Source organism: Perca fluviatilis, chromosome 15, assembly GCF_010015445.1.
Source record: "Perca fluviatilis chromosome 15, GENO_Pfluv_1.0, whole genome shotgun sequence".
Classification (NCBI taxonomy): Eukaryota; Metazoa; Chordata; class Actinopteri; order Perciformes; family Percidae; genus Perca; species Perca fluviatilis.
Genome location: NC_053126.1, coordinates 20,024,514 through 20,044,984, shown reverse-complemented (window position 1 = coordinate 20,044,984; position 20,471 = coordinate 20,024,514). Strand labels below are relative to the sequence as shown.

General features: G+C 40.3%; 1 protein-coding gene across 6 annotated transcripts in view; it reads right to left on the bottom strand.

Moving 5' to 3' along the window:
• Positions 1-2,338: 2,338 nt before the first annotated feature.
• gjc1 (gap junction protein gamma 1) overlaps positions 2,339-20,471 on the bottom strand; it is a 44,416-nt gene continuing 26,283 nt past the window's right edge. For 5 of the 6 annotated variants that reach the window (XM_039825875.1, XM_039825874.1, XM_039825873.1 and 2 more), the window contains one exon: positions 2,339-7,702. In XM_039825875.1, coding sequence (XP_039681809.1) covers positions 6,191-7,648 — 1,458 coding nt within the window. In that variant the 5' untranslated portion in view covers positions 7,649-7,702 and the 3' untranslated portion in view covers positions 2,339-6,190. Of the gene's footprint in view, positions 7,703-14,369; positions 14,674-20,471 lie in introns of those variants that run through there. The other variant, XM_039825876.1, reaches the window with a different exon arrangement.

Here is a 20,471-nt window from a genome sequence, read left to right as displayed (position 1 = left end):
CAGGTTATAGTTAACATGATTTCAGTGAATGAAAAAAGAATGAACACATTATTATAAAATTATATTATTTAATAAAAATGAAACAGTATAAATTAATTTGCAGGTTCCGTTCCATAAACTGTATGAAGTTTATTGTGAATATGAATGAATATAAATTGTGTATGTTTTTTTTAAATGTTTTATTTCCGTGAATTAAGCATGTGATCTGTTTTCATCCTGCCCCTCAATCAGGAATCAAGATCTGTTTAGAACCAGATGATCCCCAACGTACCCAACCCTACCCACTCAGATGTTCTCTCATCACAACCTGAAGATATTTATACAGTGCCTTGCGAAAGTATTCGGCCCCCTTGAACTTTTCGACCTTTTGCCACATTTCAGGCCTCAAACATAAAGATATAAAACTGTAATTTTTTGTGAAGAATCAACAACAAGTGGGACACAATCATGAAGTGGAACAAAATTTATTGGATATTTCAAACCTTTTAAACAAATAAAAAACTGAAATATTGGGCGTGCAAAATTATTCAGCCCCTTTAAGTTAATACTTTGTAGCGCCACCTTTTGCTACGATTACAGCTGTAAGTCGCTTGGGGTATGTCTCTATCAGTTTTGCACATCGAGAGACTGACATTTTTGCCCATTCCTCCTTGCAAAACAGCTCAAGCTCAGTGAGGTTGGATGGAGAGCATTTGTGAACAGCAGTTTTCAGTTCTTTCCACAGATTCTCGATTGGATTCAGGTCTGGACTTTGACTTGGCCATTCTAACACCTGGATATGTTTATTTGTGAACCATTCCATTGTAGATTTTGCTTTATGTTTTGGATCATTGTCTTGTTGGAAGACAAATCTCCGTCCCAGTCTCAGGTCTTTTGCAGACTCCATCAGGTTTTCTTCCAGAATGGTCCTGTATTTGGCTCCATCCATCTTCCCATCAATTTTAACCATCTTCCCTGTCCCTGCTGAAGAAAAGCAGGCCCAAACCATGATGCTGCCACCACCATGTTTGACAGTGGGGATGGTGTGTTCAGGGTGATGAGCTGTGTTGCTTTTACGCCAAACATAACGTTTTGCATTGTTGCCAAAAAGTTTGATTTTGGTTTCATCTGACCACAGCACCTTCTTCCACATGTTTGGTGTGTCTCCCAGGTGGCTTTTGGCAAACTTTAAACGACACTTTTTATGGATATCTTTAAGAAATGGCTTTCTTCTTGCCACTCTTCCATAAAGGCCAGATTTGTGCAGTATACGACTGATTGTTGTCCTATGGACAGAGTCTCCCAGCTCAGCTGTAGATCTCTGCAGTTCATCCAGAGTGATCATGGGCCTCTTGGCTGCATCTCTGATCAGTCTTCTCATTGTATGACATGAAAGTTTAGAGGGACGGCCGGGTCTTCGTAGATTTGTAGTGGTCTGATACTCCTTCCATTTCAATATTATCGCTTGCACAGTGCTCCTTGGGATGTTTAAAGCTTGGGAAATCTTTTTGTATCCAAATCCGGCTTTAAACTTCTCCACAACAGTATCTCAGACCTGCCTGGTGTGTTCCTTGTTCTTCATGATGCTCTCTGCACTTTAAACGGACCTCTGAGACTATCACAGAGCAGGTGCATTTATACGGAGACTTGATTACACACAGCTGGATTCTATTTATCATCATTAGTCATTTAGGTCAACATTGGATCATTCAGAGATCCTCACTGAACTTCTGGAGAGAGTTTGCTGCACTGAAAGTAAAGGGGCTGAATAATTTTGCACGCCCACTTTTTCAGTTTTTTATTTGTTAAAAAAGTTTGAAATAGCCAATGAATTTCGTTCTACTTCATAATTGGGACCCACTTGTTGTTGATTCTTCACAAAAAATTACAGTTTTATATCTTTATGTTTGAGGCCTGAAATGTGGCAAAAGGTCGAAAAGTTCAAGGGGGCCGAATACTTTCGCAAGGCACTGTAGGTACTCATATTTTCAGTTTCTAAGAAGAACTGAATGATTTTGTTTGAATGAAACATATTGGTTCAGTATCAAGCACAATTCAGTTTTTAGAGAACAAACATTGTGCTTATAATGCATTTATGTAATTCAAAGCCTGACACACTCATCACAACTTGAAGTTCAACTGTCACTGAATTAACTGCCAAAGTGACAAACAAAATGACATAGCTGACATGAGCTGAAGTGGCATCTCTTCGGTCTCCTGTGTTGTTCCTGCCAGTGACACAACATCAGCCTGTGTCACTGTAATTCTCCTGATAGGACTGCAGAGACCCCCTGCTCTCCACTAATCAAAATCAAACACAGATCTCATACCGACAACAAGAACAGGGCAATACTCAACGTTTCAAGAGTGGGAAGATTTTTATTTCCTAACAGGGGTTTCTCTCGGCTGTTGAGCCGAGACAAAAGATGCTGACACTTTATTCAATATGCATTTCTGATTTATTTTTTTTAGGAAAATAGGTCTTTTCACATGCAAATGTACTATTCATCAACGAATATGAAAACAAATCTTTGCCAGGGGATGCAAGAATGGCACTCAAAAAAATTTACATTTTACAAAAGGCATAGAAAAACACAGAAATGCACAAATGCATGTATGAATCAGAGTTTTTGTACTGGTATTACCACTGGTTTAATTGTCACATCCCACACGGGTGACTATAAGAAACATAAAGGGAAACACCGCAGTCTTTCTTTTGAACACTGACATTGTTTTACATTGACAGACAGATGAGGGTGGACATTGTGGTATCCCTGATATATTAACCCACAAAAGACTTTTGATACAACCACTGTGTGATGTTCTTTCACTTATAATTCCTTTAGCTGCCATGAGGGATAATAAAATGGCTGTCAGTTCTTTGGAACTGACAGCCATTTTATTATTTATTTATTATTGTTTTAAAGGGTGCTCAACTGCATATTGTTGATGTCAAGTAAAAAATCTCTCAAATTTAGGTAATGCATACTGCATACTGTCAGTACTTTGTTAGCGATTAAGTTTAAGCTGAAAATCCTTAAAGAATCGATGTACTTACATAAAAAAAAAGAACATTCATGAAAGAAACCAACATTTACATAGTGCTGAAACTGAAGGATAATATGCTCATTATGGGTTGAGAAAAATGTTCTTCCTAACAGACCAACACCCTTATTTATTATCTCGCAAATGCATTGTCACAAAGGTCAAAACACACATTGATACACTTGTAAGACAACCTTGGTTTGCCCTGTTTTTGCTTTAAGTGTTTTTTTTAAAGCCCATTTTGGAAATGCATGTTTTTCACAGGACAGCAACAATATGCAGAGGAAAATAAACCCTAATACAAGTAGTTTTAAAAGCCATTTCTGTCCAGTGAGCACACTTTTTTCTTTCTTAACTTATTGTCTTTCTTTCTCTGTCACTCACTTCACAAAAGAGAACAGGGCGACACAAATACATAACTGTGCCACAGGGTAACTCTTTTGAGCTGGATAGCTGCTTGAATTCCTTTCTTCCCCCTAGAAACAGACAAGTCTGAGCCACATAACCTCAAATAGTGTTGGATTTGTAAGGCTAAGCTGCCAGTCATGCAGTCTGAGCAGATGGGGACTTTCAGTACCCTCATGGCACCCCCTCAAAACGCCCCTTCCTCACTCTCTGAAGTGCTCCTTCTTTTGACAGGAAGTCTCCCTCTAGTGGCTTCAGCTAACTGCAAAGCATCACCAGCTGCGTGTTATCCATGTATACATTGTTTGTTTCCTTTTATTGAACAAAACGCAATAAATACTTTAGTTGAGAAACATTTCTCACTGGGGAAGAATTTAATGAGTGCTGATTGGCCTCCAGGGGAGGAGACACTGACTGGAAGTCAGTAAATCACCTCTGGCTTATTGGGATAGAACGGCACCAGTGGAGCCAGTGTCAATCAATGCTCTGAGAAGCAGCTGACTCAAGTACTTCTGATGATTTATGACTGTCTGCTGCTGGCCGGCTTGTTGAACAGACATGTGGAGCCAAGAGGTGAACAAGCCAATAAGAAAGACTCTTTCTACACGAGCACCTTGCTGTAACTTTATGTGAAGGAAACCACGTCACAATGTCCAGCCTCACAACTCACATGAATAATGGTTTGTTTAGTTAGTTCACTATTTCCTGGGAAAGACTCAGATCCTTTAGACAAGATTTATAGATTTATTAAATCAAGAACATAATGTGCCGGCTTTTCAGATTTGCTCCCCCTCCCAGTTTTGACATAAAATGAACTGTGGCTTGTTTGGAAAGCCACTGTGGGCAAAGCTTGGAATGGTTTGAATAATTTGGCACTTCATGTCCTTTCCCCAACTGAACCTATCAGCCAGTTTGTCTCCGCATACAGCTGTTAAACAGATCTTAGAACAATGTTGGAAAAGGAGTAACACTGTTATTAAAACACAGCCCAGAGGGTTGCTACATACATTAAATACTGATACTGTAACATACAGGGAAAAGTCTGGCTTTTTTTCTTTACATCAATAAGTCACTGTAGCCAACATATTATAAAAATATACTATGTAATATTTCACTTTTTTTTTTTACAATGGAAGGCAATTTAAAACACAATAACCATAAATACCTATACAACTAATTCATTGTTAAAAGAACTTGCTTTCTTTTTCTTTATTTTACAAAACACATTAAAAAAAAGAGTGTTTTCATATAAAACACCGGTTCGAACATAAAAATCAACTCCATTTTGGAGTTTGCTCTTTAAATCCCATTCTGAAAAGCAATACACATACTCTAATACAAAAAACAATTGACTTTTAGAAAAGGGTTGGTCTTACATAGGCATTATTCCACAATTGGAGTAGCATGGCCACAGTATTCCAAAGCTACAAACAACCAGGCTTCATGGCAGCCTAGCATAAAATCTTGGCACTGACACTTGCATCACACAAACAGTGTTTGGTCTCACTATTTAGTAATGGCTTTAAACCTTTTTCCATTACAACGTGGTGATATTGCAGCCTTGTGCATCTAACACTGAACTTGTAGCGCTGAGAAGACTTAACTGACACAAGGCTTGTCACTAGAAAAGGAACACTACAGCTGGTTAAGGTGTTGCTGGATGCAGGTAGCATTGGCAACTGGTATCTACTCCCCTATAAAGGAAGCCCTGTAGAAGATACCACCAGGGGGCAGTCAACTACAAGGCAGATGGGACAGCAGTGGAGTGCTGTGCAGCCTTGTTATATAGCCATGAAGAGCCAGAGAAAGAAACTGAGATGTTGAGGAATAAGGTATACAAACTGGATGGTTTATGCACCTTGTTGAAAATAACTTTTTTTCTCAGGAAATTTCAGATGTAGACTGGTTAAAAAAAGCCACCTGCTGTACTTTTCGGTTTTTGAGCAGCAGCTGGTGTAGCACATCTATCAAAAAACCCACAGGAAACATATACAACCACATGTCAAAAGCAAAGTCACAGCAACGTAACACTGTGATTGACACTGGAGAGAAAGTAGAACACACACAGAACATGACTGACAGGACACAGCCTTCAGGAAGGTGATGTTCTCACTGCATTATAAAGTCACTGCTTTAGGCATTGCCACTCAATTATAGTTTCATTTTATTGCATTTTTAGTGTTATGAAGTTCCTTGATAACGTCATTACAGTATGGATTCATAGCTTTGGCTTGCCAGAACATAGTGATGACATGGCATCCCTTTGCCTTTGTATTATGATGATACATAAATACATTTTGATGTCCAAAGAATTAGGATGCCAATGTATTAACGGAGTCGTTGTCTTTGCAGAAGAGTGGCCAGAAAATGAGCTAAGCCAAATCTGGGATCAATCTGATTTGCAACAGAACTCATTATCAAGTTCAAATCCCTTAGAAAGGATGAACGGGAAGACAACAGAGGTCAATAATCTGCTTCAGGGCTTGAGGAGAACGAGACATGTAAACGACAGACTGTGGCCTACAGTTTGTGTTGGTGTGATGTTTCAAGTTAAACAATGATAGCCCAGACAAAACAAATTGTCAGCTGCAACATCACATTTGTTGACACACCTTAGTACACAAACACACATCTTCTCCAGCTTGCATGATTCTTTTAAGGCACAGTGGTGTTGAAATATCCAATGAAAATTGCAACAACTCGTCATCCAGTCTCTAATATATACTGTACATTGTTTCAATACATGCCACTGTTTCTGGGGTTAAATCCATACAGAGGGCTTGCCCTCTCCTGATTTGCTGCTGCTGCTGTTGCTGCTGCTGCCTCCTCCACTGCTGCCTCCTTTCCCATGCTTGAATCTATGCTTGCGCTCTTTCTGAAGCTGAGGCTGTGGTTGAGGTTGGGCCTGGATGATGTTACTTTGGGGCTTGTCGTCCTGGTTGTCCCCAAGCTGCCCCTCTGCCCGGTGCTGCTGACTGTAAGCCTGGATGGCCGCCTCCAGTTGCTCATGAGCTTGCTGAATCATGTCTTTGTTCAAAGCTACGCGGGCCTCCCCTCCAGTGGGAAAGTTATCCTCATTGCTACCAAATTGCTGCTGCTCCTCTTGGGCAATGTTGGCCCGGTTCTGCTTGCATGCCATCTTAGCGTTGCTAAGGTCCGTGTAGGGCATCTGCTCTGGCTTTACCACAATGTTGTAGCCAGGTGGAGCTGATGGGGTGTTCCAGGAGAAGGGGTAACCCACGTAATCCGCAGCCCCATCTCCACCCACCCCTCCCTCAGAGCCTGCCTCTGGCCCTGTCCCCCCTACTGAGCCCTCCACACCTCCATTGGTGCCCAGTAATCCCAACTGGTACTCATCCTCCTGAGGTGGGCAGCGCCGACGCCGAAGAATGTCACAGATGGTACCAATCCCCAAATGGAGCATCTCCCAAACGTTAAGCGTGAGGCAAAGGACAGTGACACCATACATGATGCGCAGGAAGATGGTCTTCTCTGTGGGCCGCGACACAAAGCAGTCAACGCTGTGGGGACATGGTTTTCCCGAGCACACAAACACAGGCGTCACACGGAACCCATACAGCAAATACTGGCCTGCAAGGAAGCCTGCTTCTAGCAGTGTACGAGTCACCAGTTGCAAAACATAGACCCTCATCAGCCCCTCATCTCTTATACGCTTGCGCCCATCATGCCGGATTTTGGGTTTGGGTGCGGGCTGCAGTGGATCCCGTGGCCTTTTCGGGGGCTCGATCTCTGGCACCTCATAGATCATGGGATCATCCTCTTGGTCCTCCTCGGTCTCCTCGATCCCCCGGTGCTGCCGCGCTCCAAAGCAGATTTTCCTGGGCTTCCTGTGCGTGTAGCTCTCTCCTCCTGTTCTAACTGCAGCAGAACCACCTCCTCCTTTGGCTTCATCTAACCGTGCAATCTTGTTGACAGCATAGCCCATGTACATGAGAGAAGGCATCGCCACCAAGATAATCTGGAAGACCCAGAAGCGGACATGAGATAGAGGGGCGAAGGCGTCATAGCAGACATTCTCACAGCCCGGCTGGCCCGAGTTGCAGACAAACTTGCTCTGTTCGTCGTAGTAGATGGACTCTCCCCCAACAGCAGTGAGAACAATGCGGAAGACGATGAGCACGGTGAGCCACAGCTTCCCCACGAAGGTGGAGTGGTTGTGGATCTCCTCCAGCAGCCGCGTGAGGAAGCTCCAGCTCATTGTGTCGCTGGACAGTGGGGCAGACAGTGTCCCTCTCTCACCTGTTCACAGACTCTGGAGAAAGGAAAGGGGAAGACAAGAGGGAGGAAAAAGAAAGACAGTATGAGTTCACATATGTTCACAATAAATGCAAATTTCAAAACGTGATCAAAGCAAGTAGTATGATTTTCTAGACTTTTATCCCTGTCGAAATAGTATTAGTTCTGCAAATTCAGCAGCAAGATGGGAAGAGGGGTGACATAATAATTGCCTTAATTAAAATAAATGTTCCTCTCTGAGCTCAGGCAATCAACAAATCCTTTATTTGATCTGTTGCTTTTTGCAGCACAAATGCACACAGAATATGGAGCTCAGTGCCACAGTGAGGTTGCTGTCAAGTTTGAGCTTTTTAGGGAATTAGAAGACCAAAAAGAGTGGAAAGAGGATATCGGTATTAAAGAATACCATCAAGCAGCACTGAGAAGGACGTGAAATAATCCAAATAGGGAATTTGCTATCGCCAAATACACACTCACTTTATTTAACAGCTTTCTTTTTGAAGAATAAATCCTCTTAGAGAGACTTCTTCTGTGTGAGGTGCAGTTTTCAGGATTGTATTAACTTGACTGGTTTGTTCTGGTTGGGAGGTAAATAGCAATGTGCTATGCTTGTGTGTGTGTGTGTGTGTGTGTGTGTGTGTGTGTGTGTGTGTGTGTGTGTGTGTGTGTGTGTGTGTGTGTGTGTGTGTGTGTGTGTGTGTGTGTGTGTGTGTGTGTGAGTGTGTGTTTAGGAAGAGGGACACGTTGCCTATGTAGGTTAGGTCTGGGCTCCAGGCAGTCCATCCAAACCAGCAGAATCAGCAGGTGGCCGGGCACAAACCGTTGGAGCGGGGAGTCAGACAGCAGACCCACATTAGCTCAGGCAGTGGAGCTGAACCCAAACACTGCTGTCCCTCAGGGCAGCTTTGGGGGATGAGTTAACACCTCCACAGAACTTTTCCCCCTTATGAAGCCGCAAGCGCATGGCTTATTGTCAGCTAGACTGAGAAGAAAATCCCACCATGAATACTAGCTTAGTTTGGGGTTTAAAGGGACGATATCCTTACCAAGCAGGTTGAGAGCTCAGTCGGAGCAAGCTGCAGCTGCAGCGTGAGGAAAAATTCAGCTGGAGGACACAAGCAGGAGCTCCCAGCCCTCTGCTTTGTGTCTCCAGTAGGAGCAGAGAGGGCGGGAATGTTTTGAAGAAGGCTTGCGATGAAACATGTGTCATATTGATCACTCTGACCATATAAGGGCCTGCCAGAGACACAGGAGTTTATGCCAGGAAACCTTTGTTTGTACATGCACACTCTAGTACTCATATTACCCACATACAGTAAGAGGCCATAACTGTGCAGTCCGTCTGAGAGTGCCAACTGTGAGCGTCTGTGACCGACATGTATGAGTAAGCACCAAATGGCCGAGGCCACAAGCACACAGAGTCATAGCAGTGTCCTTCCATGGTCAATCTCTGTCTGACTTTTACAGCATTACATCATTGTATTTCTTAACATAGCTGTTACTGTGCTGCACAGTTGTCCTTTAGATAATAACAACCAGATTGAGTCCAGACAAACAATCGGTTGCAAAGGTTGAGCTGCTTTGATAAAAAGTAATGGTAAGCTTATTGTGTTGTTTATTATTTTGGGGCAAAATGTTTCATTATTAGTGGATCTTTTGTTTTTTTTCCTACTTTTTTTCTGCTGCATTTGTCTTTTTAGTCTTGTACTTTTTATTACAATTCATTTTTATGGGACTTTATTGAATATTTGTTTTGGTTTTCATGTTTTTGTGGCTGCACCATTGGCTCAAATGGAAATATTTCAGATGTCTTGTGCATGATTTTATACACATTTCCTCAATATCCAGTCTGGTATTTGGTATTTTTGGAAACTTTGGGAATGGGAAGCTCTGCGGGTCAGAGGTGTTTTTAATTTCATAATGTTGCTGGATGCAATTTAATGCACGTTTGTAGCTGAGACCCAGCTGAAACAGTTCTTGCACATTCACAAGACATAGAAGAATTTAAGTGCATCCTTTGACGAAGCCTTGTATTTATTCTGTAGAGTTCTTAGGTTGTTTGTGCACCAGGAACTGTCACACTCCCTCCTGACCAGGAGAGACGCTCCAGCCCAGGCAGCCAAGCTTAATAATCCTGCTACCTCAGCCACATAAAACCTGGCATTTTGCTTTCTCATTCAATTTATGTCTGTGGGAGCTAGTGGGGCAGTTAGGGGTAAGAAGCTGACTCTATGCATTAAGTAACTGGGGTGAGTCAGCCTCCCACATAGCAGCGCACACACAGCAGGCAGGCTTTCTGTCTGTTACTCTGATATAAACGATAAACTGATGGAAATCATGTCACACGTGATAACATGAAAAAGCACACCAGACTTTGGTTCTAAAGTGAGACAAGGAAACATGTAAAACTTAATTTAGTGTAATCCCAATGTCATTTCATATAATAAAAGACTACTGATGTTCTTTGAAAGGGAATAACATTCATGATCAGTGGCTCTATAGCCATCAGCCCTAAAGGTCATGTCTGTGTTATAATGCGTCATCAAACTATCAGTCTCGCTGATACATCTGAGCTCATAATATTGCTCATAGCCCTACCAGAACAGTACAAGGTCAAAGGTCAACAAGATCAGTTCCTAAGGGATAAACTCCACTTCATGACCTCACAAGCCGATTCAATCAGACAGTTACAAATACAGTAAGCGTCACTGGAGGGATCCCCTCAGTCCCTGGTTTTTATCCCTCGGGATCCACAGAGACTCACATCCCGATATATTACATAGACAGACTTACAGAGGGGCAGACACACACACACACACACACACACATCCTCAAAAAGCATGCGGAGTAGACGAGAATGTCCCTGTACACAAACGCACCATGACGATGAGGAACACTGCATAGCTGAAGTGCTCCTATTTCACAATTGACTCATCACGTGAACACAACGGTCCAGCTGAAGGGCCCCGGGTTTGGGAGGGACACCAGGGGAAGGAGACCACCACGGGACAAAGCCCGACCCCTGCAGGTTAACGAGGGTTGTAATTGTGTAACAGTTAGATGTGCTGTGACTGCATGCTTCATTGAGGGGAGTCCTGTGCAACAACAGGTAAAGGTACATAAAAGGTTTTGCCAGTTCATGGTTTCTGTACATCATATTTCAGCATCACTATCAGTTAACTGTCCTTTTGCCATGAAGAGTGGAGCAGGTGGACCCAAACGCAGGAGACTGCAGGAAACAGGAACTTAATAAGTAATAAGAAATAAGTCTTTATTTAAGGTTGTTCACAGGTGACGCAAAACTGATTAAAAAAAAGAACAAATCCAAGGATCCAACAAAGAAAAAACCAAAAACCGGGACTTAAATACAAACTATCCCGACAAGGGGATGACGTGTGGGTGGAGAGATCGGTGGAGAAGCTCAGGTGTGCAGGATAAGGTGATCAGGCAGGAAAACAGGCAGGGAGCTGAATGGCTGGGAAACAAATCTGGGGAACAGGGAAAGACTAACGAGGCTGATTCAGAGCAGGTGTCAGAGGTCTCTACCTTAATGCTTTGAGCTTTTTCAGAGTCTCTCTTTATTAAACTGTTAGGGGGAGTTAAAATAAATCTCTCTTTCTGTCTGTGTCCTGTCGCTTTGCCTCTAAACTGTCTACATATTATTCCTGCTTGTCTTTGATATATGCAGATACATGTATAAACACACACACACACACACACACACACACAAACAAAGCCACAATAATAAACACAGGCCACAGGCAGTTTAGATAATGAGTGTACTGTACATGGTAGGAAAAAAAGCTCTAATGAGTGTATGTAAGAGTATTAGATTTATTTGCCTCTGGATGAACTTTAATCAAGAAAAGCATACTAACATGTACATTTATAGACAAATGAAACATATTAAACTGCTATGCAAAACTATTATTGTACATTATATCAATATTGTCCTGTTGGGGTGTATAAATTACACTAGTTATTGAAGTTATTAGATAATTTCCTATTTATTTTTCATATGATTTTGTCTCTGCTTCTCTGTTAATCTCACGCAGTACTCATCCTTAGACAAACATCCTTACAGATGCAGCAGCTGCTATCCATCAGTCAGCTCACAGCACACATGTACAGGCTGTGAGTACAGGCTGGGATAAACATTTCCTGCTTCACCATACATGCTAATAATTTAAATTAATTGTAAAAGATCTTAAAGCAGATCTAGTAAAAGAAACTTTCTTCTGCTAATTGATTTTGCCCTGATCCTGCTGATCTGCTGCTGAGTGTTAAAACACTCCTCACATTGACTTTACATTTTTATGTGATTATGATTGCTTCTTTGTTTATGCACAGTGCTGCTTCATGGGGTCTGCAACTTTTAATGGCTCGCATTATTTGAAAAAGTTTGTCTCCATCAACATGATGGCACAAAGTATATTCCCTTACTGTACATGACCACTGAATGTTACATTATTAAAAATTAAAGTAACTATTTAAAGTATGTGCTTCAAGTAATAACCAGATTTGTATGTTCTTATCATACATGTTCTTATTAAACTAAAAGTCCAAAAATGAAATATTTGTAACCCTCTGTGGCAAATGTGTCCATGTTTATTTTTTCAACAATTTCAGGGGAGCAACATGTGCTGCTGAGAGATTTTTAGCTGTTCGCTACCTACACACTTTTGTAAGTGGAAACAGGAATGATGAAAGCTATAATTTGTTTTGTCATATTTGTCATACTTTGTATCTGTTTGCAAGTTTCATTAGTGCCTAGATGTCAGATTTAATCCTAGATAAAACATAAATGTTTATATTGCATATATATTTTGGGATTAAAATCTAGAGTCAGTAAACCCAGATAGTTTTAGGGTTATTTATCTACTCTAAAAACCGTAAACCTTCTCTATTCAAACTTATTGAATACCTCATGGCTAAAATTGAATACATTCATAAGTCAAATAAGAATTAGATAAAATTAGAATTTTGAACAGAACAGAAATCCTCAACGCAAATGTAATTGGTGAAGATCGAGACCAAAGCCAGTTCAGTCTTCACTAGTCACATACAAAGAAACACCTTAATTCGGAAAATTGAACAATGTAACTAATAATTAATTGGGATGAAATGAAAATATAAGTGTGGCATGTTGTCAAAGAGGCATACAGTATGTAAATGAAAGGAAATTAATAAATGAATAGATTCTGATATCAGGGTAACCCCAAGCCAACGAGAGACACATGAATAATTTTAGTGTATTTAATATTATCTCATTAACTTCATAATAGAGCCAGTCACTAGAAACAGAAATACTTCTACAAACAAAAGCATCAGAGAGCTATGAGACAACATGAGGGTCAATGCCCTCTTTCTCTGTTCTGCCAGTGGCATCCTCAGGCTACACTGGTGCCCCTCCGAGCCTCCACCTTGTCCCATAGTCTGCACACATCAGACTAATCTGCTCACACAGTAGCTGGCCAGACATCTGTCCATGAGAACCCCCTGGATCGTCATATGTGGGTTAAATCGGGGCTTTTGCAATGCCATATTAAACCAACAAATTTATGTCAAAAAGGGTCACCAGCTTCTGTTTCACGCTATGAGTAGAGATAACCACTGTAACAGCGCCGCGTGAAAGACCGACCGCCAAACAAATGCTTGGCTTAAAAAGCACAGGGAGGTTTCTGATATTGTGGTTCCCCTTTCTCCTACTTTGAAGGCTGGATAGGCTCCTTTGTTAGGCACTCAGAGCTATTCAAATCACCCAAAAAAATCCAGCACAGCTAAAAATGGATTTCTTATCAGCTTTTCTGGTTGTCTTTTTTTTTTTTTTTTGAGTAGCAACTTTGTTCAAATGAGTCCTTGAAGTAATTAAAAACATGCATGCCAAAAGTGACTTTGCATTAAGTTAAGTTCACCCACACAGAATGTTATCAGAGCTGTTAATCACATCCACTTCATACACTAATTTCTACCATGACAAACAAATACATTATAAATTCCAAAGGTTTGAGTAGACAGTACACCCCAATTTGGGCCTCTGGCTCATAAAACGTGTAACGGAAGACATACAGGAATTCAAATCAGAAAACCCCACTAGTGAGGGATAAAAATAGAAACTGCTAAACATTGTGGTCAAACTTGAAACACGGCCTGTGAGAGAATCTTGAGACGAGGAAGTCTTTGCTAAAAATGGATGAATGAGCTCTTCGATATTGTGCAGGGGAGAGGCGGGTTCAGAAGGACCATTTGTCTCTCACTGTTCATGAGAAACTAAAAATTCCCTCATTAATGGTGACCGAAGGGAAGAAACGCAACGGTAAACCAGTTCCATATGTTACAGGATGAATCTCTGAGGCAGGAGCAACCTCTCTGTGTGCATATGTGCCTTTAATTCAACTGCGAGCAGAGAAATTGACGGACAAACATGTAAATTGTCTTTTTAGTGATATGAAGTTCCCTAAAAGAGTATGAACAAGGATCAAGAAGACATTGCACCGTGGCCAGACCTATAAATATTTGTCTTTTGGTCAAGAGGTCTGGCTTCCTGATAGAACTGATCAGTTACAAATGAAACTTTGTCTTCTTGACTTAAAGTCACTTTGTATTAAATAATACAAAATACAAGCACATGCAGACAATAAACAAGCAGCAAAGTAATGAAAGTGGTGAAGCAGCATACTCACTCTACTCCTTCTCTCCCAGATAACAGGTACTGTGTCCTTTGTCTCTCGACCTGAGGCCCCTCATCTCTGTCTTCTCATCTCACTTAGCTTCTTTTACATACCCCTTAACCTCGGCTGACATCAAACAGCCCAGACCTAAAATCAACGGCATCCAGACAACAAAAACCTCCAAACAAAACACAAGGCTCCGCTGCCGTTCTCTCATGAAGAGCCTCAGTGTGTGTGCTTAGCCAAGTGTGAGCTCTTCCTGAAAGAGAGGAAGGAGGGAGGCAGAGCATCTTGCCTCTCTCCCTGTGGTACTCAAAAGGGTCCTCACTTACCCCCTCATCCCCTTTCAAACTGGGTCATGGTTGGGGGTGGGGATGGGTGTGTGTTTGTATGTGTGGTGATGATGAGAATGAGGAAGAGGTGGTGGGGTTTTAATACCCTTTGGAGGGGTGAAGGGAGGCAAAGTCTGACTGACAGACAGTGATAGTGTGGAAGAGGAAGTAAAAGGTTTGGAGGTAGATTTGTGAGACCTCTGGCCACTGGGCGTAACAGGATGGGGCTTAAAGGGTAAGGGTAGCAATCAGGAATCTGTTCTTTATGTTTTCGTAACAGTGTTATTGTGCATCTAATGCAGCCTACATGTCCTGTAGCCTCGCGAGTCCAGTAGATTCTAATTAAACAGCTTACAGCATGTATTTTGCATACATAGTAAAACATTTTGTCCTTGGTTTGCAAAAAGGAAAAAGAAATGTTTAATTGAAGTAACCAAGATAGGATATGTTTGTACAACAATATTTTAGTACAGAAAAAACTACAAATGGGAACATGACTGAGAAGGTTTTCAGCTTCCATAAAACAGAAAGAACTGTTACGAGAGCTACTAACGCAAACAGAGATAAAGCTTTGTAACATGTTTATCCTTTGCAACCTTTTGCTACAAGAAGCAATAGAGCAAATAGGAAATAAATCCAGATACACTTGCAGTTTAACTTCTTCGGGAACCCCCTCCCATCACACCTTTCAGATGTCGGATTAAGAGGGGCTGTGTCTGATCATTTCTGCAACTTTCTAACATTCACTTCCACTTCACGCCGTGATTTATTAGCTGCACGAAGGTGCCAGATTTTGAACTTCTCTCTCTAGCCCTTGTGTTTTCCTCCCATCGACCATGCACTAGTTGTCCTCCCGGGTCAAAATTGACCCAATTCTGTGTTACATCTTTTTAACAACTTCTTTCCAACATATTACCACTAATTTTACACTTATTTTTTTTATATATGGTCAAAAAAACGCATTTATATCAATTTATACCTAATTTCTGAGTCAAAAAAAAGCTGAAATTATGAATTATTTTGACTAACAGATCAATGGGAACATATGTTTTTGGGTTATCACAGACTGGTATAAGTCAAAGTTTAGTGAAAATACTGTTTGGAAACTATTTCAATTTTTTTAATGGCTGCCAATAATCACACTTGTCAAAACTGACCCGGTCTGTTTTGGCTATTAATAAAGCATAAAGTATAAATTATCAACCAATTCTATTTTACACCTTCTTATGAACTTCTTTCGAACATATTACCACTAGTTTTACACTTATTTTTGGAATTTATGGTGAATAAACTTCTTTTACATGAAATAATACCTAATTTTAGGGGTAAAATAAGCATAAATTATGAATTATTTTCATTATAGTTAAGATCAGATGAACCTATGTTTGTGGATAATCACTGACTGGTATATGGTAGTGATTAGTCAGGATATGGTTTTGAAACCATTTTATTATTTTGAATGGCAGCCAATAATCACATCTGGTGTCTTCCTGGGCAAAAAGTGACCTGATCTGCTTTCCGTGTTTATAAAGCATAGGCAATTATAATTAATAACTCAAATCTGTGTTACCACTTTTATTCAACTTCATTCCAATTCATCTCAACTAGTTTTACACTTATTCTGTTCTATTTATGGTAAAAAAATAATTTACGGAAAGTTTACTTGGCCCCTTTTAGGAAAAGACACATCAAAGGTGTTATAACAACAAGTTTACAAAACTGTAGTTTGAAGTTGTGTCTGTATGTTTGTATTTGTGTGTGTGTGTGTGTGTGTGTGTGTGTGTGTGTGTGTGTGTGTGTGTGTTTGCGTGTTTGTGTGTGTGTGTGTGCGTGCGTGTGTGTGTGTGTGTGTGTGTGTGTGTGTGTGTGTGTGTGTGTGTGTGTGTGTGTGTGTGTGTGTGTAGCGCGCCGACACACGTGTACATGTGCATGTTTGTTGTCCATGTGTGTGTGTGTTTGGGTGCATTTCCATGTGCTAGAAAGCACAATAAAGTGATCAATTACATGAGGTAGTTCTCAGCTGCTGTTTGTATGAATGTGTGCGTTTGTGGGGGTGGGGGGTGGGGGGGTGTATGTGTGTACATGTGTGCGGGGGTGTTTGTGTGTCTCCGCATGTGCATTCATGTACGTGTGTGTGTTCATCTGCTGTTGAGCGCAAAAGTGCCCCATTGCACCACCGGGTCAAAATTGACCCGGGAAGAACACAAATGCAATAAAATTAAATAAAACACCCAAAATTCTATGAAAGCAGTGATCATTAATTTTACTTGCAAAGAACTTAATTGGGAACCACCCATGCTATTTTTGGTTAATTTGGTTGAAAGAAACCCATATTTCTGATAAAGAAACTTTGAAAACGGGTCAAATTTGACCCGAAGACGACACAAGGGCTAGCTCTCCTTTTTCATTCTTTAACTACCTGTCACTTCTTTTTAGTACAACTGACTTCAACCAGTTCTTTTCTTTCCCAACATGGCGCTGCTCTGCTGGTGACATGGAGGAGGGCTCTTGCTATAGCTCTTAACAGATTGAATGGCTTGTGATTAATTGTGTTGTTTGTATGTTTGCACGTGTGTTATTTAATGTGTTTTATTGTGATGTCAAGTCTTAATGGATTAATTTCCCTTTCTCCAAGACAATTTTCTCCTATGGGAGACAATAAAGTAACATTAACCTTTCTGTCATAACCCGGCCCTAAGAGCTGGATATATGGGCCCATATTAGCTTATTGCAGATATTTAAGTATTGGTATAGGTCGTCCAATTAGTGAATAGAAATTGCAATAAAGAAATACCAAAGACCTTATATTTGCAGTAGTTAACAAACAGTGTCACAATTCCATTGTTTTCCCACCTGAGAACACTTAAAAACATTTTTTAGCCAATCCACCGATAATGTCAGTCTTTAGGTCAGTCGGTCAGTTCTCCACTTTGGTCCAGACAAAAATATCTCAACCACTATTGGTTGGACTGCCATGATGTTTTGTACAGACATTCATTGTCCCCAATTGATATATCCTCATACTTTAGTGATCCCCTGACTTTTCCTCTAGCCCAACCATGAAGGTTCCCTTTGAGGTTTTTAGTAAAATATCTCTACAACGTTTGGGTAGATTGCCATAAAATTTGGTTCAGATCTTCCCTTCAGCATGAATTTGATATAACTTTAGTAATTCCCTAACCTTTCATTTTTTTCGCCAGCATCAGGCAAAATTGTAATACTTTGCCTTATGACCAGAACAAGTACAGTACAGAGTACCAAACTGGCATTCAAATCATCCTCAGCTGTACTTTGTGTTTAGTGCTAAAAAAATATGTTCAATTGTAAAATAAAACTGTGCTCAGTACATATATTGGTCCTAATTCTTTAATTTAAACTACATTTTTGTTGGGCGTTTACGTGAAAACATTAGAAATGGACAATATATTGAAATTAGATTTTTTTAGATCTGAATTTTCACTATTTGCCTCAAAACTCCAGTATCAGTTGGGCTATACTCATAGTACTATTCAGACCACTGGCCATGGTTTTATACCAAGTCCACTGTGTCAAAGCATAACAAATAATTGATGTCCAACATGCTGCATGTAATGAATGCCAGTAGATTTTTGGGAGAAATCTGAGAGAAGGCCAGACTGTGAGCTGCCAACTATATAAAAAACAGCAACATTAGTCCACACAGAAAGTTGTTGTAAAAGTCATAAAAGGACACTCCTTGAACTCTTTGTGATAAAAGTTGGGAAACATCCAAATAATCATCTGAGCTTGCCCTTATGCAGTTTCTGCTTGCAGATATAGGGATACTTATCATAATCCTCCCCATCACTCTGCATGCCCTCGTCCCTCCATCACTCTGCTCCCTCCCTAATGCCCACTCATAGAGTCATAATCATGCAATGCTACAAACAATAAAAGTTGTTCGTTTGATATTGTCCAAATCCATTCACCAGTGGTGGTTGCTCAAATTAGGACTGCACGCTATCTCAGCCTCATTTCTTATCTCTCTCCTCTGAGCGGACCAATTGTTATCACCAAAATTCACAGATCATGTGCTGAGAAATCAGAGTGTATAAATCCTCTTTAAATTCATATCATGTCGCTCAAAGTCCACAGCTGCCATTAAATTTGTTTTTCTTTAATGTACAGCTATTGCAATTTGGTTTTGATGAATGTGAAGTTGATAAGTGGGGAAATTTTTTTTTTAACGTTTCATCTTGGTAATAACCTTGAATAATTTGACGTCCTCATCTCCTTTTGATGTAGGGCTAAGTATTTCATGGAGCATTTCCTTCAATCATACTTATTTTTTTATAGAAAACTGCACTAGATGTGATGGTGATATTGATGGCTATAATATACATACAAAAGAGGAATAATGTCAGCTTTTTACAGCTTCAACCAGTACCTCGTGTGTTCAAACACTACCTGTGAATAATACTAAATCGCTATGTAAGCCACTTTGCCTGTTTGTTTATCCAACAGTTGAGGCCATCTTTGCAGACTCAGCCAGCACACGGGTAGAGATGATTTATTACATTAATTTTCTGTGGACGTAAAGTGGATCAACTCCATGTTACTGTGATGGACAGTTTCTAACACAAGGGGGTGTAGTTCAGCGGTAGAGCATTTGACTGCAGCTCAAGAGGTCCCCAGTTCAACTCTGGTTGACCCCTTCTAGAGAATACTTACAGTGCAAAAATATATCTAGGTTTACAACAGGTAATACATGAGCACTTCTACTTGATGGCTGCTGCAGGTCTGTTAAATGTGTCCCAAATTCAAACTATATATTCTTAGCAACTTTTTAGTATATAGTGTTATCACACTGGAAACATGACAAAATTAAATGTTCTCAAATCAGACATTATATACACTAAATACAGTGGGTTTTTGAGTGTGCTGGTGATGGATACCCTCCCACAATGCAATGTACAAAGGAAATAAAGGAGCAGCTCACGGCTAGAGAAAAAAATTAAATACAATCTGTGAATCTTGGTACAACAGCTGCAGAAAGAGTTTTTGTGTTTATCATGTTTAATTGTCAAAGTCGCAATTTGATGGGCGCCTGACATCACACATATTGCATGACTTCCTGTTAGCACCAAGCGGTTAAGAACGTTGAGTTTGGCGGACACTGTATACTAACTGCTAAAACAGTATAACAGTTAAGATATAGCATTCTTTTAAACCTGATGATTTTATGACTTGTCTGTTTATTTTGCTGCCTTTGTGAAGCACTTTGTAACTTGCATTTCAAAGTGTTCTATGGATAAATATTATTAGGCTATTATAAAATAAAGATAGTTTCACTGCTAACAGTTATGATTAGCTGTTAAGACAACTACTCTACTTTATTTAACCAATAATGCTGTAGCTCCTCCTGCTGTCATAGCAGTCTCCAGTAACATTTCCGAGCAGTGCTAACTCATAATCATATTCTCTTTTGTCTTCCACGCAGCATTAGAAAAACTATTAATATTAGAAATCTGTAAGCTGTGGTTGGTGTACACGTGGGATGATCTGCTGACTAAATATATTTGACAGAAACCAGAGTTAAATGATGGACTGCAAATCAGTTGAGTCCGACTGACACTGTAATATCAATCCTTTATCCTTCATCAAACACAGCTGAGACAAGTTACAAAGATGAGTTTGTGTAGCCTGGTGGCGACTGAAAAGTTCCCAGATTACATGTATAAAAAGGCAAAAGAAAAAAATGTGGAGTTATACTTATTTGGATACAGTCCGAGTGCTATATTATCTGATTTTGGCTCTTTCAAAT